Source organism: Eriocheir sinensis, chromosome 44, assembly GCF_024679095.1.
Source record: "Eriocheir sinensis breed Jianghai 21 chromosome 44, ASM2467909v1, whole genome shotgun sequence".
In the NCBI taxonomy this organism is placed as follows: domain Eukaryota; kingdom Metazoa; phylum Arthropoda; class Malacostraca; order Decapoda; family Varunidae; genus Eriocheir; species Eriocheir sinensis.
The window spans coordinates 6,592,259-6,616,610 of NC_066552.1; the positions used below are offsets into that span (position 1 = coordinate 6,592,259).

Below are 24,352 nucleotides of genomic sequence, written 5' to 3' on the forward strand. Positions count from 1 at the left end.
TGACACAAATATGTAATTCAAAATTCTCATTTATAGTAGTTTAACTGAAAATATTTATTGCTGTCATTACCTGTAGGTTAAACATACTTGTAGTTATCAGAAGTTAAGCTACTGTACAAGGAAATTTTGATAAAATGCTCAGATCACTTATACGTAAGGTGTTAAGATATGCAACAAAGTCTATGAGTGAGTGGTATGAGGGGTATGCACATCTAAAGCTTTGTAAGAGGTATACCTTAATTAATTACCAATCTGTCTAAATAATATCATGTTTTGCTATTTTACCTCATGAATCTCTTTGTGGCAGAATGACCCTGACCTGGGCTACCTGGTCTTGTCACTGCTGGTGGCCATCGTCTGGTCTGTCTACATCATCCTCTTCAACTCCCGGATCCAAGGCAGCATCCTCACCACCATCCTCCGCCGCTTTGTAAAATCTGGTGACCTTACAATTGGTGAGCATTAGTTGCTGACCTGACACACATGTACACTATTATGAGTAAAGTTTTCATAGTAACTGAGATGTAGTAGTGTGTGAGTGGAGTTTTTGGTGACCTTACTGTTGATGAGTCAAATTTATTTACCCAACCCCAATGTTCCTTGTAATATTAGGTAGTAGGATGTCTATGATGGTTTAGAAGTATAGGAGTTGAGTTGTATCCATTTTTGTAAGGTATCATCCCTCTGCATATTGGTTGATCTTCTACTGAATGATTCTCTTCTCATATGCCTTTGTAAGTCTTCCTTTTGTCCCTTTCTTCCTCCCCCTCACTGAGCTTTAATCACCATTGTTTGTCTTCCAGGATCCTTCTCCTTGTCAGTGCTGTCGGGCAAGATAATGTTCCGCAATGTGGTGTATGTAACAGAGGACTACAGTCTGCGCATTGTTGATGGCATTCTCAAGTTCCGCTACTGGCTGCCCTATGTTAAAAGGGAGCTCTCAGAAGGTATGTTTTGACTTGATGGAAACTTTTGTTATTGCGTTTGCTCAGTAATACTTTTTTGTGCATGTGTTTTACTGATAGGTGGACAGATAAATAAGCACTGCCTCTTTTATTTCTTGGGTAAACTGTGATCAGGTTCCATGTTGTTAAAAGTGTTTAGCTCCGAGTACAACTGTCGAAAAGAAAAAAAATCAAGTATATGTCTATTCTGCAGATCAGCTTCTCTGAATCCACTCAGCATCATCCGACTCCACAAACCTGGTGGTGTTGCTCGTCCTTTTGAGGATATTTACTTCACTTGACTATTTCTTTTACTTTTGCAATTTCAAGATGAAGCACAAATTAGTTGATCATTCACTAGTTTGTAATAATCACTGGTTTTACAAGACTCATTTATAAAACTTTTTTTAATTTCATAAACTGCTGCCTTTATATGTATCACCATTTATCATCTCACAACCTGCATCTTACTACGAAACCCTCAGACATGTCCCACAGTGATCACCGGCTGTGGCTGGAGCTTAATGGGCCGGAGCTCCACATATACAACCGCTCACAGCTGTATGCCAGGCTGGAGAAGGTGTTTGGGCAGGAGAGTCAGCTGGGTGTTGGAAAGGGGGGCAAGGATGAAGATGAGGAGAAGGATGAGGAGTCACTGCAGCAGCAAGGGCAGACCAGAGACATGAGTTTCTGGCAGGACTGGCGTGACCTCATCCCTGTGATAAAGCTTGAGCTGAATATGGTGAGAACCTGTCTTTCCTATTGTTGATTTTTATGTATATGTCCCTTCTTTAAAGACCAGGCTTTATGTGATAAGTTTCTTGGTCTGCATATTTATGTATTCTATGGAAAAAACCCTCCTCTGCTTCACTTGCCACATTTTGTTATTGTAATCCTTGTTTGCCTTTTGAAGAATGAGATGAAGTTGCTTGCTCTGTTTATGTTTTATTTACTGGAGTTTGTCTTTATTTTTTTCTCCTCTTTTTTTTATTTCCCTTATTAGAATTTTCCCTCAAAAAACGTGAAATGTATAGAGTCAGTGATAGTCTGTATGATAGTATTGATGGTTTACTTTGTGCTCATGACCTCTATCTTCTTCAAAGGCGAGGTTCGTGTTTGGCAACCGTCTGATTCCCTCAACGCTGCTGCTCACCACTGACAAGGCCGAGTGCACCTACACCACCAAGCCGGCCGCCTGCTCCCTCGACTACTTCATGCAGGTCATCACGTCCAAGGCGGAGAACTTCAGGGTTAGTCCACCAGTCACGTCCCTCTGTTCCGCAATCAGTTCCTTTCCAGCAGATATTCAGCACTGTAATTATTGAATAGCATTTGAATTTTTGTATTTGTTTTCTCATAGGGCTAATATGTTCATCTGTTTATTGATTCCATTGCCTGGTCTTAAAAACTTTCTGAAATTAGTACTTGTGGCAGAAGACTGTGAATTGTTCTTACATAGATCTCTGTATGCTGTAAACTTCCCATTCTTTCATCCTCCTCTCCTCAGAGACATTCCAAACTTTATAAACAATGAGGAAAAGAGAGATAAAAAGGTGGACTGAGTGAAAGAAATCTAAAGAAAAGTATGTGGGTGGTGATAACAGTATGGTAAGAAAGACATTTAAAGTTATATGATTTCTGTCTCCAGGTGATCCTAGCCCCAAGCCCCAAGTACACAGGCATGCTGGATGAGCCGCCCCGGTACATGGGTGAGGGCTTTGTGGTGATGTCGTCCAGCCTCGTCAATCTCTACTACTACATGGACGAGCCCGGGCTGGTGCCTGAACATCCGCAGGTGGGATACAGCAGGAGTGCCAACATTTCACACTGTACTAATTTGATCATTGCCCTTTTCAGCATCCAGGATAAGGGATTGTATTGGTAATGAGTGGTATAATGTCACTACAATGGTGATTTCTCGTTTCTTCTATTTATTATACTTCCGCTTTTCTTCCTAGGTATGGGGAGTATAATTGGTGTTATTTTATATTTTCTTAAAGCGTGTTATTTTCTTTAGATTCACGATAATTGACAAAATCTTACTCCTTAATTCTGGGTCCTTGTTTCTCTCTCTATTTTTGTTCCATGTATGTCTTTATTATTTACTTTTTCTTTTTATACGCTACAACTTATCACCCATAAAACCAGACAATGAGGCTTCCTAATGGGGACGAGGTGACAGCGCCAGCACCAGTGTGGGGTCTGGACATCAAGTGTGCCAAGGGGACCAACCTCAGCTACGGGCCGTGGGCTGACCGACAGAGGGAGCAGCTCTTCAGATTCTTTTTCCCACAGGACTACCAGACTCTCAAGGTGGGTGGGGGTGGAGGCTGGGAGAAGGGGAGTTGTTGAAGGGTTGTGAGGAGGGAGTTATGAGTTATAAGTGGAGGGAGTGGTGAGGGTGGTGATGATTTGTAGTATTGGTGTGGGTGTTTGGAAGTGTGTAAGCTGGTGGTGGTGTATTGTGTTGGAGGTGTTTTATGTAGTGGAAATATCTTAAAGGTCGTAGTGATAGTAAAGATAGTCTAGGTTTATACAGGTGATTGATGATATGATGATTCCATGCTTTTTTATGTCTAGCACTAATGAATTCTTCAGATAAATTGACACTGGAGAAATAAGTAACTATTGTTATTATTGCTATTATTACTATTATTATTGTTTTTCTTATTATTTTTATCATTAATGTTTTGTAGCATCACTTAATTTTGATAAATGGTATTCAGTCACCTTATTCCTTAATTTTGGGTCCTTGTTTGCCTCTCTAGTTTTGTTCCATGTATGTCTTTATTATTTACTTTTTCTTTTTATATGCTACAACTTATCACTCGTAAAACCAGACAATGAGGCTTCCTAATAGGGACGAGGTGATTAAGACTTCAGAGATATAGATAAACAGATAGATGCCCCTTCTCTTCACTATTCTACTGTTTACTAAGTTATACACCCTTGCTCCTTCCTTCCCCACACAGCTGCCCAGTGCACCCAAGCCTGGGGACCTGCGGGAGTTCCAGCAGTTTGACGTAAGGCTCAGCATCCTCACAGAAGCCACTATTGATATTCTCTTCTCCAAGGTTTGTTCTGAACTTGCTGGTTTTGTTGATGTGTTGAGTGTTTGCTGTTTGGGTAGAGGTCCAGTGTTATGTGACTGGGTCCTCATAATTAGCATTCTTTTGTTGTAATGAATGAGCTAAAACTGTGATGTTGACTTAAGGCTAAGAAGTTACTCAGTAAATCAGGCAGTTAGTCAAGATGAAAGTACCAAGACATCTCTCAACCCAAAATTGACCTCTCTTCTGACCTCTTGTTCTTTTTTTCTTTTGTCGGAGCAGCGTCTAGTGGGCTATTTTGTTGTTGTCTCTGCTTTTTGCCCTTGAGCTGCCTCCCTTTCTGTTAAAAAAGTAAAGCTGTTAAGTGAATCACAACCTTGACAAACGAAACAATTAGTCCGTCTATAATATCACGGTCAATCACTTATCACACACAGGAGAAGGAGACCAACGCAGTACACATGAACGTCCAGCGAGGGTCCTACTTTGAGATGACGCTGCCCTGGACCGTCACACCAACCGGCTACGTCACCAAGATCAATGGACAGCTCTTTCACGTGGACGCCTCAACCAGTCTCCAGGTGGGTGTCGGTGTAGCTCTTCGTCATCCTTCATATTGTTGTCTTTTTTTCCTTTTCTTATTCGTTTGATTTTTCATTGTTGTTAGTTTTCCCTCTTCATACTCCTCCTTGTTCTCCTTTCCTCACTTCTCCATTTCTTTCTCCTCTTTTGCTTCTTCATCTTCATTCATGTCCCCCCTCCTACTCCTCCTCATTATCCTTTTCTGACTTCTCCATTTCTTTCTCCTCTTTCTCTTCCTCATCCTCATTCTAGTCCTCCTCCTACTCCTCATTCTCCTTTTCTTACTTCTCCATTTCTTTCTCCTTTTTCTCTTCCTCATCCTCATTCTAGTCCTCCTCCTACTCCTCATTCTCCTTTTCTTATTTTTCCATTTCTTTTTCCTCTTTCTCTTCCTCATCCTTATTCTCATCCTTGTCCTCCTTCTCCTTCTTGTCTGCTTCCTTCTCTTTTTCCTCTTCCTATTTCGTAGCCCCTTCATCCTTCCTTTCTGTTTCATATTCACTCACCTTCAGACTTATCCAGAATAATGCAACTTTTTTTTACTTGATGTGAGGATGCTGAACATTACGGAAGAAATGGCTATGGACCGGCAGCAGTGGAGAAGGCTCATATCCCGTCCAACCCCACCATAGGAAATAAATGGGCATTAAACGAAGATGATGATGACGATTTTTACTTGATTTTTATCCCAAGAAGTGTCACCCACTGCCTAATAGAATAATAACACAAACGTTTCCCTCAGTACCGCAATCTACTTGAGGCGGAGACCCTCGACTACCACGTCAACATTCACTACCCTCGCGTCTGGAACCATGACCAAATGTGGGACCTGGAGTTCAACAGCAGCAAGGCCACCTACCACTTCCTCTACGCACACAAGGAGTTCTTCCAAGGTGAGGAGAGATAAGAGTCTTGACTGTTGTTGCTTTTCTCATTGCTGCGTCGATTTCTGCAAGGATCCATTTTTGTGTGTGTTTCATGTTTGTCTCTTATTGAGGGGTATGAGAATGAGTTTTATAGTTCTGTGTTTGTTTGTTGTTTGATGTAGCTTGTTTGTTTTATGTCTGTCTGTCTGTCTATGTGTATGTTTTTTTTTTCCCTTTTCTCTTCTTCAACTTCTTTTCATTTCCATTCTTTCAATTATCTGCCTAGTATTTCCTGCTTTTTTTCTTTCTTTGATTTTGTTGCTTCTAATGTTGTCTGTCTGTCTGGGTATAAATACGTCCTTTTTTTTGCTCTTTGACTTCTTGGTATGGCTTGTTTCATGTATATGTCTGTCTGTCTGCCTGTCTATATATCTGTCCTTTGTCCCTTTTGTCTTACCATCCCTCCAATCCTTTCTCTTTTTTGTTGAGGTTTGTTCTTGATATATTGCTTGCCTTTTTCTTCTTTGTGCCTTTTAGTCTGTCTGTCAGTTGGGCTATATATCATCCCTTTCTTCTCTTTTTGTTCCCTTGTACTTCTATCCATTCAAGTTTTATATGTAACCACTTATTTTCCTCCTCACACAGATTTAATAGAAGACTGGTCATCCCGCGTGCCCCCAGACCTGCTTCACTTTGTGCCGTACTCGTGGAACTTCACCCTCAAGCTGCAGGAGTTTGAGCTCGTCACGCTGGCCAACGGGTACAACTGGCTGGACTGCTCCTCCCAACACCAAGGCAACGGTAAGAAGGAAAACATCACTCTAGTCGGGTTTATGTTTATGTATGTTTAGGCTATTCTATCCTTACTCTTCTGGCTGAAGCTGACACTTTTACGTAACTTTATTCACTACTGTCTTTTCTTTATTCATTATTAGGTCACACTGTCGTCCCCCAATTTAATGCAATTCTTATAATACAGCAGAAAATACTATCATTGTCCAACCCCATAAGGGAAAACAAGGACAGATGAGAAGAAGAAAATACAATCACAGATGTAAAATATTTCTGAAGTGTAATCAAAGTAGACATAGATGATTACTGTTACTACTGAAGGAGATGCATTTGCTTTTCTCTTTCTTAACCCATTCAACTTTTCTCACTTCCATGACTGTAGTTTGCTCACCTAATGATTGCTTTCCCATTCTTCTTTCAGCTCATGTTGCATTCTGCGGGGAAGTGTTTGAGCTCAGGTTTACTCTTCCCTTCGTTGACTTCCTCCCTGAGACCATCATGCTCAAGTTCATGATTCTGGTGAGTGTCATCAGTAAGCCCAGTGAGCCACTTGAGATCATTCACCACACCCAAAAATCACCATTACTTCATTAGCATAGTATTTATGGCACTGTTCATTCATTTTACTTTTTCCTTGGTATAGGCAGAGAATGTGGACCTGAGTCTTTACCTGCCTCCCTGGAACACCATGAGGAACATCATTGCCGCGCTGGACCGCAACGCCAAGCTGGTGGACCGGGAGGATCGCCCCAAACAGGCCTTCTCCAACGACAAGTGGAGGAAATTCTGCAAGCTTAGGTTAGTGATGATGGTGTGTCGGATGTCATGTTAGTGTACTGTATCCTTTGACTTTGTTTTCCCTAACTCATCTGTCATTTGTGTTGTTTTTATTATGTATTTATATGTTTCTTTTAAAATCTGGCCAGTTGTTCTTTTGCCAGCTTCTACAGTCTTACCCTTCCTGCTTTATTCTGTTGTATGCTTCTTTTACAGCAAGGGAGGCAGTTCAGGGGCAAAAAACAAATACAGCAACAAAAAAGCCCACTAGACACCTCTCCAACATGAAATAAAATCCAGTCATTCCTTCCCTTAATGTGATAAAAATGTGTTCCTCTCCCACACAGTGCTGGCTGGGTGGACTGCTGGCAGGTGCCCGAGCTGGAGCTGAACATCAAATACACCTACCACCCCGTGCCGCCACTGGGCCCCTCACCCCAGGCCAACGTCTCTACCCCAGAGAAGGAGGAACTGCTGCTCTCACCCATCAGGGCACCCCACAGGAAGAAGTCACCCATGGAGATTATCAAGGTGTGTGGAGGGAATGTATAGGCTTACTGTATCACTTCAAATTTTCAGGCATTTTCTTATAAGTAATGGTGTTTGTACTTTTTTACTTTTCTAATCTTACATCTTTGTGTGGAGGATGTATGTGCTAACTGTTTTACTTTCTCAAATTTTTATACATGTTCTTATAAGATAATGCCGTTTATACATCTTTACTTCCTTAATTTACATCTTTGTTGCCGGTTAAAGTGCATGAAGGAAAAAAGATATTGAAAGCCCTCTCAGTTAAAAGATATATTTACTATTATACTTAATTTTCAAAACTTTTCCTTTAGGATCATACTGTTCATACTTCACTACTTCCCTAAGTTTACATCTTCGCTCCCAGTAAAGTAAATGAAGAAAAAAAAATTGAATCCCTCTTATCCTTAAAAAATATACTAATGTAGACTCAAGTAAGAGTGGATAATCTTCCGTGTTTTTCTCCACAGAACATCACCCCAGACCAGTTTGACCCAACCTCCCTCACCCCAGACTGCATCAGTGTTGACCTCAGGATAACCAAGCCCTCGGAGATCAAGCTGTATGGCTCAGTCCTGTGTCTCTTCATCCATCTCAAGGTGCACATGAAGCCTTATTGTCAGCCCCTTCTTATTTATTTCCTTATGCTTCTTCTCTCTCTTGAAGTGACCCTGTAAGTTATGGTGTCTGCAGTCTATTCATTCAGATAAATTGTGTTGCTTTAGACTAGACCAGTGTAATGTTTTCAGAGCGTCTGTATTTGGTCTGAATGGATAGACAGATATAGATAGTTAGATAAATAGATGAACAGATTTATAGATAGATAGATAGATAGAAATATGCAAAGACAAATAAGTAAATCTAAAAGTAGGTAATATAGGGGCTTGAGATTGAAAGGGAGGGTGCATTGAAGTTTGTTCAGGGGGACCGTCAGGAGTGGAAGAGGTTGGTTAGTGAAGTGATGCGCCTACTACCACCGTATGCTTCCCGTTTGCTAGTTAGTTAATGTATAAATAATTAAATAATGGTGAGTTTAAGGACACCACTCACTTCCATCCACCATTTAGGAGAACATCTTTGGGGAGGACCAGAAGTTCACCGACATGAGCCAGACACACCTGGACGAGGAGCAGCTGGCCGGGGAGGCGCCGGCCGAGGAAACCAAGTCGGATGAAAGCCTCGAGGAGCACAAGAAGTCTGAGTTTGACTGCCGCCGCTACCGCCAGTTTGCCGTCACAGTGTACATTGATATACGTAACGTGCTCGGACATCTAGTCAAGGTGGGTTTGTTGTAGGATTCTTTTGTTTTGATCATAGATAAGGTCATAGAATTGTTTTGATGGACAGATTCAGGGATTTAGATATATTTTTTATACATTTTTTGGCATTTATGATTTATTTTGATTTTTTGCTTATATTTTGTCTTGATATTTGAGAGGCATTTCTTATATTTTCTTTGCTTAGCCCTTGGTCAGTTTCCTTAACCTTAAATAATTATAGATAACAAACTGTTCTATGACTGTGTGGAAGTGTAAGCATAATATTCATGGTAATCGTAAAAATAAACAAAATGTACCACAAACACTCCATACAGAAAGAACAAGATAAAATAACAACCTTAAGTGCAAGTAGGGTGGGGTCACTCAGTCATGGCCTCTCCTCTTTTAACCTGTTACTCCATTAAAATTTCCTACCTTGCTTAGAAAAAGTGAATGAAAAATAAAACGGATATCCACAATTTCCTTTTACATAGTCATGAGCTTTGTGAGGTTTGCCCCTTTTCTTCTCAGAGACATATTTATACCATTGATAGCAACCCCCCCACCACAGGACTGCACGGAAAGTGACCCGCCCTGTCCCATGGTGGCATTGGACTGCCTTGTCTTTGAGATGAACAAACGGTACTCGGAGACTCAGCTGCAGGTGGTGGTGTCCCCCCTCATCCTGACCACCAGCGACGCCGCCACTCACCGCCCGCCTGCACACCAACACCTGAGCACTGGCTTTCTCATGTTGTCAGGTTTACAGGTGAGATGAGCACATGCAGATATGGATGTCCGCATGTATACCCACACATACACAACCATACATATACAAGCACATACACAGCCATACATATACACATACATATACACACACATACACACACAGTTAATGAATGAAATGCTTACTCGTCTGATGAATGGAAGGCTTTACTAAATAAAATCATGTGCAAACAGCATTTATAAAGGTAAGGAAATATATATATATGATGAAATATGGTTAGATAAGAGATATATGAGCTTGTGTCAATCCTTAAAAATACAAATAAATAAGAACAATTAGGTTAAAAAAATAGTTACACATGCACAATCCTCACCTCAGCAGACACCTCCTTTAGCATCTTGACTTTTTCTCTGTATATTTTCATGTACGTACCAACTACTACTCTCCATTCCTATGATTTTCTTCCTTTCGCTTAATCTCTACCATTTTTATTTTTCACAATTTTTCTTCCTCATTCCTCTAATATTTTTTTCCTTCTCCTTTGTTCCATATTAATTTTTCACTTTCTTCCCCATTCCTTTGGGCTCAATCCTACTCCTTCATCTCTACCATGTTTATTCTTAACCTGGCAGTAGCGGGGATCATGTTTCTTAATGGTCCCTCTAAGCGAGAAAAATGAGAAAAAATCATCACTCACACAAACCATTTATAATACATATCGAAGCATTTGTGATGAGTTTATGTATCATCTATTTTGGGGGATTTAAATCATGGCACAAATTTGGCCCGTCGCTGCTACACGGTAAAGCCACAAATTTGGCCTGTCGCTGCTACCGGGTTAACATTTATTCATCCCCATTCCTCAGATCTATTTACTTCTTCATCTCTTCTATATTTATGCCTCCACTGTACAAGCTCTCATGCAACACTCCCTTCCTCTTCACTTCAGATGCGTGGTCATGCCATGTTCAGTGCAGAGGAGCGCACACTGGATGAGGAGACCCTGGAGTACGCTTGGCTGGTGGAGCTGACCATCGGGACACTCAGTGGCAAGCTCACCACACCCCAAGTAAGAAGCTCAGTATGTGGTTTTCCTAAATGATGGATGTACATGAAGCTGTCTAATCTGAGGCTGATCTAGGAACTACTCAAAAGGGAAGGGAGCAGCAGGAGAATCATGCACCTCTGATTCTTTATACATCTCTCACATTCTCATTTTCTCTCAGCTTCAGAACATCATCACTGCAGTGGAGGCCTTCATATTCACAGTGGAGGATGCAGAGAACAGCCTACGTCACCCCAAGCCCTACAAGCTGTGTTACCATGGTGCACCTCAGCCCCAGTGCATCCACACCACCACTGACCACTTCTGCCCCACCACTGACCTTATCAAGTACAAGATGGTCCGTGCCTCTGTTGATGGACTCTCTCTCAACCTGGTGGAGAGTGGCACTTTGCTAAGTCTTCAGGTGTGTTTCTGTATTTATTTATCATGCACTGCAGATAATAGCTTTAATGTGTGTTGGTGTGTATTAGGATATTTTAGTGCATGTATCAGCTTCAGAGGTGTGGTTATGTGTATTTAGACATTATAAAGTGCTTATAATTGCTTGAGGGATACGTTTGTACGTTTTTGGATATCATATATAGTTTATTGTTTATTGTACCTTGATAGGTGTGCAGGAGTTGTAGTAGCTTGGGGCATTTCAAAACATTAAGTTGCATGTCTTTATCAACTCAGGTGTACCCTATCCGAGTGGCTACCTGCAACCTCCACGGGCAGCACACTCGGTCTGGCATCACGGCACACATACAGAACATCAGCGCCAGGAACTACATATGTGGGCAGGATGGGCACAAGGAGGGTGCCGGGGGGCGAGGAGTGGAGGTGGCATCCATGTGTGGCACCTCAACTAGTGGCACTGGAGGCGGCACTGTCACTGGTGGCGGGGGCGAGACGTTTGTGGATGATGTGTGGCTGGAGGCTGCTGCGGTGACGCTTGGCCCGGTGTATGTGGATGCAGCCACCAGCATGGACGTCCTCCACCATGACATGCAGCTGATACAACACAAGTGGGTGGTGATGCAACGTTACTGTACTAGTGTGTGATTGTTCTTCTTCCTGCTTCTCCTATTTCATTTTATCTTCAAACTTTTTTCTACTCCTGTTTCTTATTTCTTTTCGTCCGTCTGCTTTCCTTTCCTGTTTCATTTCTCTCCTCAACTGCTGTAGTACAAAATATGAAACTATTGTGAGTTAGCCATTGAAAATTTTTGTAATATATACTATTGTTGATGTATAATTTATAGCACAAACTGTCATTTTTTCTATATCTGTAAATGCCTTAAGTGCTTCATAAGAACACAGTGCAAGTTGATGGCCACAGTAAGTGAACTATTATTGTTTTTTCTTAGTTTTATGGCCTAAGGAAAATAATAATGAATATCCTGCATTCCTTAAAGATTCCTTAAGCAGCACGATGAGGAGACGATGCGGCTGTGGTTCCTGTGGCCACAAGAGGCAACCAATGTGCCTGTGCAGGTGTTTGGCAAGTGTGGCTGTGTGGGTGGCTGTGCCTTCTTTGGGAACAACAGGAATGGAGTCACCTTCTTCAAGCCCTCCAAGCAGGACTTCTACAATGGGGTCAATGTGGCTCAGTACAGGTGAGCATGAGAACACACTAGACGATATTAAGTACTTTGTAGAATTCATCCACCTTGAAGTTAAGTGTCAGTGCTTCTGTTTTTCTTATTACGTTAAGCATCAGGTATTGTGATAGAGCTTGATGCAAGGTCATCATAGCAGATAGGCTTGCTTGGGTGATGTCATGATGCTGTATAATTTTTTTAAATTTTCCATAACTGACAATTTGAATCAAGGTTTTAAATTTTTTATCCTTATTAACTTTCTTTTGTTTAGGGTGAATGAGCCTGACGAGAGCCCTGGGTATGGGCAGAGCATCCTGGAGGAGGGTCAGTTGGTGTTTCAGACTGGAGCGTACACTAAGCTGGCGACCACCCACTGTGACGCCCATTCCTCCTCCTCCTCCAGCAAGGACCACTATGCCCTCAGCTCTGGCTACATGAAGAGCGCCTCCCCCGCCACCCCGGCCGACCCACACACCCACAGAGGCAGCAGCTCCCTCCACCACGGCCACGAGTCACATGCCCCGGAACGCCTTAATCCACGCAACGTCTACCATCGGGAACTGTCCGTCACCAGCCATGATTCCAGCCCACAGGTGACTGACTCTGACTCCAGGGGGGTGTCCAGTGCACGGGAGCCCTCAAAAGATGTAGTTCTTGGTGTCCCTGGGGGCCCTGACAGCCTTCCAACGCCAGGCAGCCTCTCAGATCTCCGGCGCTCAGTGGATAATGTAAACACAGGACGACAGAGTAAGATGCCGTCGAGTCTCTCCCTCCAGACTGAGCTGCCTCTCCATGCTGCTGGTGGTCATAAGCTGTCGGCTGGCAGCATGCGTGAGTCCTCCTCTCGACAGTCCCTCTCCAGCCAACACAGTCTGCTGGCTGTGGTGCAGCGGACTGTCTCCATTGGCAGTGAAACACAGTCAGAGGCATTTTTCTCAGCAGACGAAGATCAGGTCAGTAAGGTAATGGAGTCGTATTGTACATCTTGCTCTGATTCTTTGTATGTCCTGCCTTTCTTACTTTTCTGCTTTCCTCCTCTTGCCTCTCCTTTTTGGCTTATTGTCATCTTACTTTAATTCCAGTTGCAAATTTTGTATCATAGTGGGAGTATCAGCCTAATGTCCACAATAACCACTGAAAGTTTTGAACAACCCAGGATAACACAACCTTTTCCTTGCAGATGACGGTAGTAGGCAGTGGGGATGGCTCTCTGTCCCGCATGTCCTCTCAGCAGAGCCTCCCTGTAGTACCAGAAGACTTGCAACAGCCTTCCTCACTCCCACACTCCTTGGACCACCACTCCAGTGAGACATCCACTCCCCCCACACCCCACCACGACCCTGCTGCCCTCACTCTCAGCTCCAACAGCTACTACAGGTGGGTTGCTGCTTCATATTGTTTGGGTCACCATTGTTTTATGGGTCTAGAGCAGCATTTCCCAACCTGGGGGAAATTTCACCCTGGGGGGGAAATTTCAGGATTCCGGGGGGAAAGTTTAACGTGAGGGAAACATAAATTACTGGCAATTAGCTGACTGAAAAAAAAATCTGGTAGAATGCAGAATTGACTTTTCTTCAAGTATATTGAAACAAATGTCAACATTTCTGCTACGAAAGATAGAGTTGAGGAATACATAAAAGAGAGGGTCAAAGAGAGATCTGAGAAATGTGTGTTTGGAGAGGGAAAACTGGAGACCCTTCTGTCCTGGCCGCCCCCTTGGAGGGAGGTCCCAGTGGGGAGTCAGGGCTAGTGATTGATTGATTTGTGTTATTGAGCAAGTAAATTTTGTGTTTGGCTTCTATTTGTTTATTGTGTTATTTATGTTATTAAGAAAGAAAATATTGAGCTTTGGCTATTTTTTTCCTTGTCCACACAAAAGGGGGAATCGGATGGTTGAACTGGTTTAAGGGGGAAACGACAGAAAAAAGGTTGGGAACCACTGGTCTAGAGTTTGTATTTTATCATATCAGTGCTCGATGAAGAAACCTGGAGAATGAATTGGTGTCATAATCTCTTTGCAGTAGGAATAAGGCTGTGATGAAGTGGTGAGGGCGATAGTAATAGTTAGGGTAGCTACCTCATCCCCACAGGAGGAATAATAGTTTTTCTTGATCTCACAACAGTAGTGCAGATGATGGACAAACCTGCTGTCCCAGTCAAAGTAACAGTAAGAACAGCAGGAGCAGGAGTAACAGCAGTTGTAGCAGTAGCAGCAATGGTAGCAGCAGCAGTAGCAGCGGCAGTCACAGCTCCTGCATGGACCACAGCCAGGCATCCCTCATCCAGTCCCACAGCTCAGAGTCCCCACGGCCATGGAAAGCTGACAGACCTTCACGCGCACGCAGAAAGGCTGACAGAATCAAGGTGAGAGAATCAGTGTGTGTGCTGGGTGTAAAAATAGTAGTATATATATCTCTAGCACACTTATGAGTTTATGACACATAGGTAGTGAATATATGTTTGTCAGTTGGTAGTCACAGAGTTACCCACCACGTTCATGTCTTATCTCCCCCAGGCGGCTCTAGACTGCAGCGGAGACAGCAGCTCGGAGGTGGGGAGTGTGTCCAGCACCTCCTTCATCTCAGCGCTGTCATCACAGGAGGATATTGCCCAGGTGGACCTCCACATGCAACTCAACAAGCCCATCACTGAGTCTCCACTTCTCATGTCCTCCTACGTCAACCACATGACCCAGGTTCTCTGATGAATGTTTGATGGTCGGGAAAGTTGATTTCTTTGCATGTGTTGTGTTTTCTTGAGTGATTTGATGGTTGTGAGCAGGGCATGTGGCACACTATGATATGATGATTTCACATATTCTAAACCTAAGGAAATATCTTTGCCAATTCAACACATTTGCACCGTACTGGTATCTGTAGATATTGTACCATAATTTTGAACCCTTCTCATTCCGCCCTTTGATTTGTACTTTACCATACTCTTGTACCTGTCCATACCATACCACATGCCCTGTCAGTGAGCCTTCATTTCCTTATGGTGGTCATAGGAGGCTGATGTCATGCACCCGTACAACTTTTAACACTTGCATAATTATCTTTGGTGAATTTTCTTTGTAATTGTCATCTCATATAACCAGTGCTAACACTTGTCCGTCACCCCTCAGCTGCGATGCCTCAACTGGGACCACCCCATACCCAGCTTTGACTCCAGCCCGGGGCAGCCCAGCAAGTGCTACATTCCTGTGTTTGAAAAAATCAGCGAGGGGTTCACAGCTATCCGCATGGTGGAGGGCAGTCGCCATGGCATCCCTCGGTCACCACCACCACCGCCTTCTGGCCGCACCCCGTCACATCCCTACACCTGGGACACACCTCTCTTTACTTGGGGGGATGCACAAGAGGAACCTGTCCATGAAGACTCGCAGGTATTTCATGCTTCTTTTTGATGGAAAATCAGATCATAAGTAGTGATGAAGGGAATTTAAGAATGCGGGGAGGGATGAAGTGTGTGAAGATGTTTGTGTTTTTAGGCTGTTGTATCAGTGTCTGGGGCTATTGAAGGAGACAAGAGTGATGAGCTTTGTGGGTGAGTGATTATTTGTGTTTTGTTTGTGTATGTCAAGTGTGTCGTAATGTCTGGAGTATCTTGTGAGTTGCAGGACACAGTGGGAGGTGTCCTGGAGGCCAACACCACCCGCACCACTGTTGTCATCAAGCTCAAGAAGGACGTGGACATCATGCTTTCACCAATGGCTTTGGAATCTGCACAGCTCTTCCTTGAGGTAGGAACTTTGGTTGGAAGAAAAATTAATGAACTTGATTACGTCATGTTTGGAAGAAGAGCGATCTTATCCATGAAATTATGCTCTGATAAAGATGTAATAAGTGAAAGAGAAAGAGTGTGTTCTTTAACTTGTTCAGAAAAAAAATATCTTGGAGGGAAATTTGTCCCATTGGAATTATTGGTCTCATTGGTATTGGTTTTCTATTCCAGGCCCTAACACCTGTGATGGAGGCTTTACATCCTTTGTCTATCATCAACCATGCTCACATGAGGTCCCTGTCAACTGTGGAAGGGCAGAACACTCTCAAAAAGAAGCGCTACATGTACTGGTCCAGGCTGAGGGACAAGAGGGTGGCAGGGACGCCCGAGCAGTCTGCCATCCTGAGCACCACCTACCAGGAGAGTTGTTTCCAGCAGATGCAGGGACAAGTGACCGTGCCGAGGGTGAGGTTGAGGGGTTACTGCTGGTGTTGGTGTGTGGTGTGGGACTTGATCTTGGTGCCGGGTTATATTATATTGCTGCTCATATAAAGGAAATAGAGGGAAGTGATAAAGAAGTCAAATTTTGTCTTCAGATGTGGTTTGAGTTGTCAATCATTCAAAGAAGGAAATACAAGGAAGAAACAGTGCTCCAGGGCTCATTATGTTCCATGTTTATATTTGTTTTATTATCATATTTGTGAATATGTGTACTGTCATGAGTCTTCCGGCAGGGTGACGGGCTGTGTAGTAAACCTTTCACTTGTGTGCAGGTAAACGTCACATTGCTGCAGGCGTCTGTGGTAGAGGAGGTGATATCCTTCTCGGCACTGGACAACATCCGGGACCTCACCTGCGTGTCCCTCTTCTCCGTCTGCCTGGACAGTGTCAGTCTGCAGTTTTATTCAGGCCACCAGTCCAAAAAGTCAGTCCAGATGTACATGAGGAATCCGCATGACCCTGTAATGCAGAAAAAGGTAACAAGATGTAGGATGTTACTAATTATATGATAAACAATTTTCGATAAAAGTTTGACTGAAGAAACTTTTAGAATTTTTGATAGAGAGAGTAATAAGAAGGGCAGGAATGGAGTGTGTAGAGGCAAAGTACAGTAGGTCCTTGAATAACATAATAGTAATAGTAGAAGCAGTAGCAATAGTAGTAATCATAGTAGCTGCAGCAGTAGTAGTAGTAAAAATAGTAGATAATAAAATCTCATTTCTACTTAACAGAGTAAGTCCAAGGCAAGGCACACTGTTGATCTCTTAGCCGAGCCGGTTTACATCGAGACGTCAGAGCGACAGCAGGAAGAGAACATGGTGTCCGTGGATGTGAGCAAGGTGCACGTACAGCTGCGCCGCCTCAAGAACGAGAGCGCCCTGCTGAAGGATGCCAGCGTTACCGCCATACCCAACCACAGGTCCAAGGTGAGGCCGGTGCTGCTGTCATGCATTGTTGGCATCGAGTGAAAGTGGTAGTTAGGTATTCATTGTTCATGCTACCTTGCTTTTTTTATTAGTATGAACATTTGTTTTGAGGCTCTTGTTATTATTCTACTATGGTCTTTTGTATGCTTGAAAGGCCTCTTGTTTTCATGCATAAGTTTGATGTGTTTCTGTATGCCTACACATGAGGATGAATCGTATATGTTGCTGCCAAGAGGAATGTACGAGTGTGCTTAGCTGATACTTTGGTGTTGGTGATTGACTCGTGCTTAAAAGTTTCTGTGTTCAGGTTTTGTTTGTGTTCCGCCGGTGCCCAAGAGGAGAAGACGGGGACAACGGGGGCAGCATGGGGACCCCTGTCATGGAGGACGACCGCATGGGCTTCATCATGTTTGAGGCTGGCCTAGAAAACATGGCTCTGAGGTGAGGCCAGGAGGCAGGGAGATAAGAGTAGTACATCTTGCTTACATGGGTGCAGGTTGATCAAAAGGATGAGGAAAGGAACTGTAGAAAATGGTCACTAACATACCATCCTATGAAGCTTGTATTACCTTCTCGCTCTATGTATTATCTGACATCTTATTTAATGGTGAGATTGTTTGGCTGCATACCATGATGAACACTAATTTGTCATGCATAATGATTCCTTTTTAGCATGTGTCTCATATGTAGGAAATGGGAGTGTGGAAATGTTTTGCCTACCCCATCATACTTTCTTATCTCTGCATATTACCTTTGCTCTCCAGGGCTGTGAAGAGGAAGGGCTTTGGGATACAGGTGGAGGGAAGCAGCAGTGGGAGGCATGACGGGGGTGTGACCTGTGCCCCTAATTGCCCCACCACCTCAGCGGGCAGTGGTGGCGGGCCAAGCAGCAGCTCTGGCCCTGGCACTGCAGGCACCGCTGAGCCACAGAGAACTGGCTCCGAAAACAGACGTGAGCCTTCTGACCGCCAGTGCTCTGCCTCAGTGTCCCAGGTGTCCAACATGTCCACCCACTCTGGGATCCACCACTCCACCTCCTCAGCCAATGGAAGCATCAAGGACCTGCTTCTCAACCCGGTGGGGGCTTACTTTGTGTCACTAGTCTTGAAGGGGCCACCATTAATATACTATATGTTTTCAAAATCTTTGTAGTACTGTTTTGCGTTGTTTCATTCTGATTTAAGTAGCTAGAAATAGCTGCTCTCCTCTCACAGGACCCATCTCGGCTCACAAGAGAGTGTTAAATCATTGCAGGCCTGCTTAGGGTGAAGGAAACACTGCCTCACCTCATGGTTTAATGTAGAAAAATACACTTCCAGTGTGTCCTTAAAAAAAAAAATCCCAAATTTTCCCTCTGTTGACACAGTAATCTTTTGACCTCATCAGGGTTGGAAAAAAATCAGGATTTTTTCAAAAAAAAAAAAAAAATCAATTTATATAATCTAAATTGGATTTTTTATTTTATTTAAATCGATTCTTTTGATTTAAATGATTTTTTTTTCCATTAATCCTTGTTTGTTTCCACTGATTATTTGTTTCAGTCTTATGAGGCCATTTTATTGTATTAAACTTGGCCAATGTTAAATGAAACCATAGTTTAATATACATTACCCAAGATGAAATTTACATATAAAAATCATAAGTAAGACTAATAGAGAGATGGCAATGATTTACTGGTGCCTGACTTGCTACAGGACCAGTACAGGATGAGTACAGGACAAGTAGACTTGATACTTTTCCAGTACAACTGGTTCACATGTTCTTCCTTCTTCCTTATCTATCTATCTATCTATCTACATATATATATATATATATATATATATATATATATATATATATATATATATATATATATATATATATATATATATATATATATATATATATATATATATATATATATATATATATATATATATATATATATATATCTCTAAAAAATAACAATACAACAATACAAAGCTTACATTTGTGAGATTTTTGAGACACTGACTGTATTAATAATTTGGCATCCTTTATGTAACCTCCTCCTACCTTCTTTCCTCTTGCTACCACTGCTTGCTTTGGCCTCCCCTAATCACCACCACTACACTCACCTGAGTCTCTATAAGTAGCTGCTCTCCTCCATGCCTCCTCACCACTTCTCACTGAGGTCCTCCTGAAAGGGGCCTCTCGGCGGCCCAGCTCCACACACCAGGGGCCACAGGCCAGGTAAGGAGGTAGAAGCACAAAGAAGACAAGCTGATCTTCTGCCTCCCAGTACAGTACTCAGAGCTCCCAGTAACAAGAAGAATTTTTATCTTCCTGCCATTTTTGATCAGCTTTATACACTCACTCTGCACTCATCAGTTACTCCCTCAGCCAACACTAAGCACTCACTCTCCCCTCAGCCAAGACTAGCAAGCTAAAGCACATTGCTATTATAATGTCATCTAGTGCCTACTGCCCAATTTGCTGTTAACTAATGAACTGTCTCTAATTGGCTTTTTTGTTTTTGTGTGTTTTAGTCTTTTTTGGCTTTTGTTTATGTGTGCATTTATTCTGCATGTGGATGGTACAAAACTGACACTACTTGTCTATTTTTTCAGTCCTCTTGATTTCAGTATTCTAGAGTTCTGTTGTCTACTTTTCACATGCATGTATGTATATTACCATTGTCAAAAAGATACACCTGTTGAAAATTCCTAATTAAATATTTTGTGTTGCCTCTCTCCTCTTGTATTGGCATGTTGGGATTCTTTCAGAGCAAGAGTGACAAGCGGGACATCACTTCCTTCGTGGTGGAGCTGCAGACCGTGTGGTTTAATTTTGCTGCTCCCCCGCACACTCCCATCACCAAGAAGATTGACTACACGAGGTGAGATGATCCCCCCCCCCCTTCCCCTCTCCCTTCTTCTCTCCTTTTTAAGCCTGCATGACACTGCTTTTGTGATGGCACCAGATGGGAGCCCCTCAATGGTATATGACAGCCACCCAAAGACCCTAATCCTATCTTCCATATTTCTCACCACTCAACTCATGTCAGTTAACTCTGTAAAAATTTCTAGAATTGTTGATGGAAAGTCACTAAACAAGAACAATACAACTAACTGTGTGGTAACGGTATCTTGATTATATAGAGAACAGAGAGACACAGACAGACAGACAGACAAACAGAAAAACAGAGAAGAAAGAGAAAAAAACAAAAAAAGAGGAAGAACATGAAAAAATGAGACTGAAACACCATCCCTCTTATTCCTTCTCCAGGCTGGATTGGAACCTCCTGAGTACTGCGTCCCCCTCCATCAATGCGTGGATGAACCCGAGCGACCGCCTGACAGTAGCAGTGATCCACTTCCTCCACTCGTCCGAGAGCCGCCGCCTCGGTGTAATGGCATCTCTCATGGCAGAGGCGCTGGACGTGCAGAGCATCCATGTTCCTGTGAAGGTGTGTGTGGGGGTGGGCATGGGTGTGGGTGTGTGTGGATGCATTTTTCCACAGGCAGGCAAGGGAAAGAAAAGGAAAATAAAAATAAAAAAGGAAGGAGAAAAAAACCTGTATGAATATGTGGGCTTCATAATTAAAAGAAAATCAAATCACAATACTTTCTTGGGCATGTGAAATATATTAACTTTGTGTATTGGGTTTATCATATGTATTTGGGATACATTCGTGCAGAGATGTCATGTTCTCAGGATTGGTGTTGCTGTGAGGTGATCTTTTCTGTTTGGTTGTCATGGTGTGAGGTCCTGTTCTTATTTGTTGCAGTTATTCCAACAACAACATTAAATTATCAATGAATCCAAGTTGTTCTAGCTGAATTGGCTAATCATCTACCCAATTAACCTAGTAATTAGTCCAGTTATATGTTGGTCACCATTTAATCAGTCAACCCTTTCATTATTTAATCATGCATCAGCCATCCAGTCACACCATTGATTTTGACTTTCATGCCCCTAGAACAAGTATGTCAAGCTGATGCCACTGAGTCAGACGCTGCAGGAGGACCCGTCGTGCCAGCTGTGCACGGTGCTGCGCCGCTACGTGCTGCAGTCATCACCAAGAATCATAGAGGCAAACCTGTTGCCCCCACACCTGCCCAAGCTAGCCAGTCTACGGCAGGTGAGTGCTAGCAGGGGAAGGGACATGCCACTAGCTGAGTTCAGTGTCTCTTATATGTCCTGTGTCTAATGGGGAAGGTGAGTAATGCTACAACTTCTCTCACTCCTCACAGGGTGTTGTGGTGCTTAGTCGCCAGTGGAAGAATGCCCTCTACATGCCACTGCTCATGGAACAAACCTTCAGGAACAAGCAGACCCGCCCGGCCTTCACCTTTAAGTGAGTTAAAACCTAGGCCTTAGTGTGTTTGTTAGGACCATTCATGGGATCATGTCATTTTATTGGTTTAAGATAATTTCATTAGTTGTGTCTGTTGATGCTTAGTAAGGTTGAAAAGGAGATGTACAGAGCTAAACTTTACCAGAAGACTTCTATCTTCTTTTCGCACATTCTGCACTTCAAGACAAATGGTCTACTATAAAATCTTGTTTATAGTAATCATATTACTAAATTTGTCATTTGTTTGTAGTTGTGTTTTCCATGATGCCATTTTACACATTATTTTTTTTTTCATCACTGCAGGTCCCATCCTGCCCCTGAGGGCCGCTCCACTCCCAAGTTTGACCCAACCATTGTGGCCAATGAGGTCACTGATGAGAAAACCACATTGCTGGAGGCTGAGGGTGGCTCCCCTCACTCCCACCCCCCTCAAGGTGAGTAATATTCCTTACTTTCACAGCCTTATCTTACCTCAGAAAGCAGCACAGGAGCTTCACATAAAGCCTGCTTCACACTTACACGACTTATGGCTACGATGTCCCCGAAGTCGCCGACTTTTGAGTTTGGCGAGATTGGGTCGTGGAAGCTAGGTACAACTCTTGTACATTGTCGTGGTATTGTTGTACTTTATATGTAATGTTTTTTCTTGGGTCATTGTTGTCTTATTGTCGTGCTAATGCACTGCGTACCTTGTACGAACGTCAACGGAAGGCGTTGCAAAGCGACCGATGGTGCCATGTTCCTCCCCGAATTTTTGGCCGGCCACGACACGTCACAAGAAATTAAGAGCTCCCTTAATTTTTCGGGGCCACCGGAGAGAGTGCCCCGAGACACCTCAATGCCCGCGACATGCCCCTAAGGTGTTCCGATTTTTTTCCCAATGCCCAGCCGAACACCATCGTAACGGCTTCGGGATCAAAAGTCGGCTAAGTGTGAAGCAGCCTTAACTGTATGCAAACAAGTGCATAACCACTAATGATGTCACACAATGAAGCACATGAGAGAATCTTGTCCTATTTCTTCACTAACTGTAAGAAATCCTTATTTATTTGATGATATTTATTACCCCTGGTTGATCATTGTGACAGATATTTAGAATATAATATGTCCTTGTATTCACTAATGTGTCATTAACAAGTTACTAAAATGGATGTAGCTGCTGCATTATGGGAAGGTTAAGACACTCTCTTACTTCTAATTTATAGTTTAAATTGATCACATTTAGTTTCATTTACTTTCATACTTTGCCTACAGAGAGTTGGTCACTTTCTTATGTTGTGCATTATCTGAGTACTTGGATCCCTTACTCATATTATTTATACCTTGTTTTACGGCTCAGATTCTGATGGAAGTGGTACGCTGTGTGGGGAGGACGTGACAGACGGGGTGATGAGTTCTGAGTCCACGCAGCTGCCCCCACGCCGCACCCTTCCCTCCTACCCTCCACGGTCTTCCCGAGCTTCAGTCATCCTCCCAGTCTTCAATACCACATCTGATTCTCCCGCAAGGTGGGTCATGACAATCTTACAACTTCTGTGTGCATCTCTTAAGTAACTGCTTTGTACTGGAATGTACATATTTAGAGGAATTAGGTGAATGATACTTATTCTAGTGAGAATTTCATGTTCAGTGCCATAGTTGCCTGTGTCTTTGTGCTTTTTTTAATTCCATCATTTAACCCGCTGGCAGCGACGGGCCAAATTTTTGGCTTTACGGTGTACCAGCGATGGGCCAAATTTTTGCCATGATATAAAACCCCCAAAGTAGATGATGTATAAACTGATCACAAATGTGTTGATATATATTATGAAATGGTTTGCATGAGTGATGATATTTTTCTCATTTTTCTTGCTTAGGGGGGCCCTTAAGAAACATGATTCCCGGAGCTACCGGGTTAATACAAGCAGGTATAGTTTGTGAGCTGCCATCAATAAGAAAGAAAATAAATCGCTGACTGTTGTTCCTTAAAGAGTCAGAGTGAGAGTTCTAAGTTAAATTTTGTGAAGGATTGAGGAGAGTTAGGATGCTTTTGAAATTAACAGAGATTGTTGAAGATTCAAACCCACTTATAGGGATTTTCTTTGTAGGTTCCAGTTTCCAAAACTTGGCGGTGGGTTTGGAGGAAACATATTTCACCGTGGTGGTGGTGGACAGCAACAGCAACAGCAGCCACAACCACCACCACAGCCACTACCTCAGCAGCCACAGCAAGCCCAACAGCATGTCCGCAGTGGACCCACAGCAACGGCAGCAATGCCAGGAGCCGATAACCACAGTGGTGGCAGTCATAGCTCTGGCCTGGACCGTGCCTCCTCCTCTTCAAGCCTCGATGGGGGTGTGGGGTCAGGCATGGCCACACCAGGCCGCCCACCAAGTGTCACCTGTGAGAAAGACCATGAGAACCTGTACAACTGGATGGTGCGGCAGCAGGAGTATGCCCACGCCTCTGACACAACACGACCCACCGTCACCTTCCCCAAGGCTAGTACTGTGTGTGTATGTGTGTGTGTGTGTGTGTATTTACCTAGTTGTGACATACGGGAAAAGAGCTATGCTCGCACTGTCCTGTCTCCATATCCGCTCTTGTCCAACTTTTCCTTAAAATCATGAATGTTTCTTGCACAAACCACCTCCTCCTCCAGCCTATTCCATTGCTCAATGCTTCTGTTTGGGAAGCTAAACTTTTTCACATCTCGCCTACACGTGATCG

At 43.1% G+C, this 24,352-nt stretch overlaps 1 protein-coding gene across 13 annotated transcripts in view; it reads left to right on the forward strand.

Annotated features, from left to right (window-relative positions):
* The window catches only part of LOC126980366 (transmembrane protein KIAA1109 homolog), a 66,022-nt gene that overhangs the window by 2,125 nt on the left and 39,545 nt on the right, over positions 1-24,352 (forward strand). For 9 of the 13 annotated variants that reach the window (XM_050830209.1, XM_050830198.1, XM_050830203.1 and 6 more), the window contains exons 3-41: positions 308-455; positions 804-947; positions 1,430-1,686; positions 2,048-2,194; positions 2,593-2,739; positions 3,093-3,257; positions 3,917-4,018; positions 4,432-4,575; positions 5,319-5,469; positions 6,088-6,243; positions 6,656-6,753; positions 6,878-7,032; positions 7,359-7,542; positions 8,010-8,138; positions 8,607-8,819; positions 9,370-9,567; positions 10,475-10,594; positions 10,752-10,994; positions 11,267-11,598; positions 11,989-12,189; positions 12,446-13,136; positions 13,355-13,551; positions 14,298-14,538; positions 14,690-14,869; positions 15,299-15,559; positions 15,794-15,916; positions 16,129-16,362; positions 16,671-16,874; positions 17,130-17,324; positions 17,632-17,765; positions 18,089-18,401; positions 20,069-20,181; positions 20,571-20,751; positions 21,265-21,426; positions 21,539-21,642; positions 21,946-22,076; positions 22,982-23,150; positions 23,499-23,549; positions 23,730-24,123. In XM_050830209.1, coding sequence (XP_050686166.1) covers positions 308-455; positions 804-947; positions 1,430-1,686; positions 2,048-2,194; positions 2,593-2,739; positions 3,093-3,257; positions 3,917-4,018; positions 4,432-4,575; positions 5,319-5,469; positions 6,088-6,243; positions 6,656-6,753; positions 6,878-7,032; positions 7,359-7,542; positions 8,010-8,138; positions 8,607-8,819; positions 9,370-9,567; positions 10,475-10,594; positions 10,752-10,994; positions 11,267-11,598; positions 11,989-12,189; positions 12,446-13,136; positions 13,355-13,551; positions 14,298-14,538; positions 14,690-14,869; positions 15,299-15,559; positions 15,794-15,916; positions 16,129-16,362; positions 16,671-16,874; positions 17,130-17,324; positions 17,632-17,765; positions 18,089-18,401; positions 20,069-20,181; positions 20,571-20,751; positions 21,265-21,426; positions 21,539-21,642; positions 21,946-22,076; positions 22,982-23,150; positions 23,499-23,549; positions 23,730-24,123 — 7,512 coding nt within the window. The remainder of the gene's footprint in view (positions 1-307; positions 456-803; positions 948-1,429; positions 1,687-2,047; positions 2,195-2,592; positions 2,740-3,092; positions 3,258-3,916; positions 4,019-4,431; positions 4,576-5,318; positions 5,470-6,087; positions 6,244-6,655; positions 6,754-6,877; positions 7,033-7,358; positions 7,543-8,009; positions 8,139-8,606; positions 8,820-9,369; positions 9,568-10,474; positions 10,595-10,751; positions 10,995-11,266; positions 11,599-11,988; positions 12,190-12,445; positions 13,137-13,354; positions 13,552-14,297; positions 14,539-14,689; positions 14,870-15,298; positions 15,560-15,793; positions 15,917-16,128; positions 16,363-16,670; positions 16,875-17,129; positions 17,325-17,631; positions 17,766-18,088; positions 18,402-20,068; positions 20,182-20,570; positions 20,752-21,264; positions 21,427-21,538; positions 21,643-21,945; positions 22,077-22,981; positions 23,151-23,498; positions 23,550-23,729; positions 24,124-24,352) is intronic. The other 4 variants (XM_050830208.1, XM_050830210.1, XM_050830199.1 and 1 more) reach the window with 3 other exon arrangements.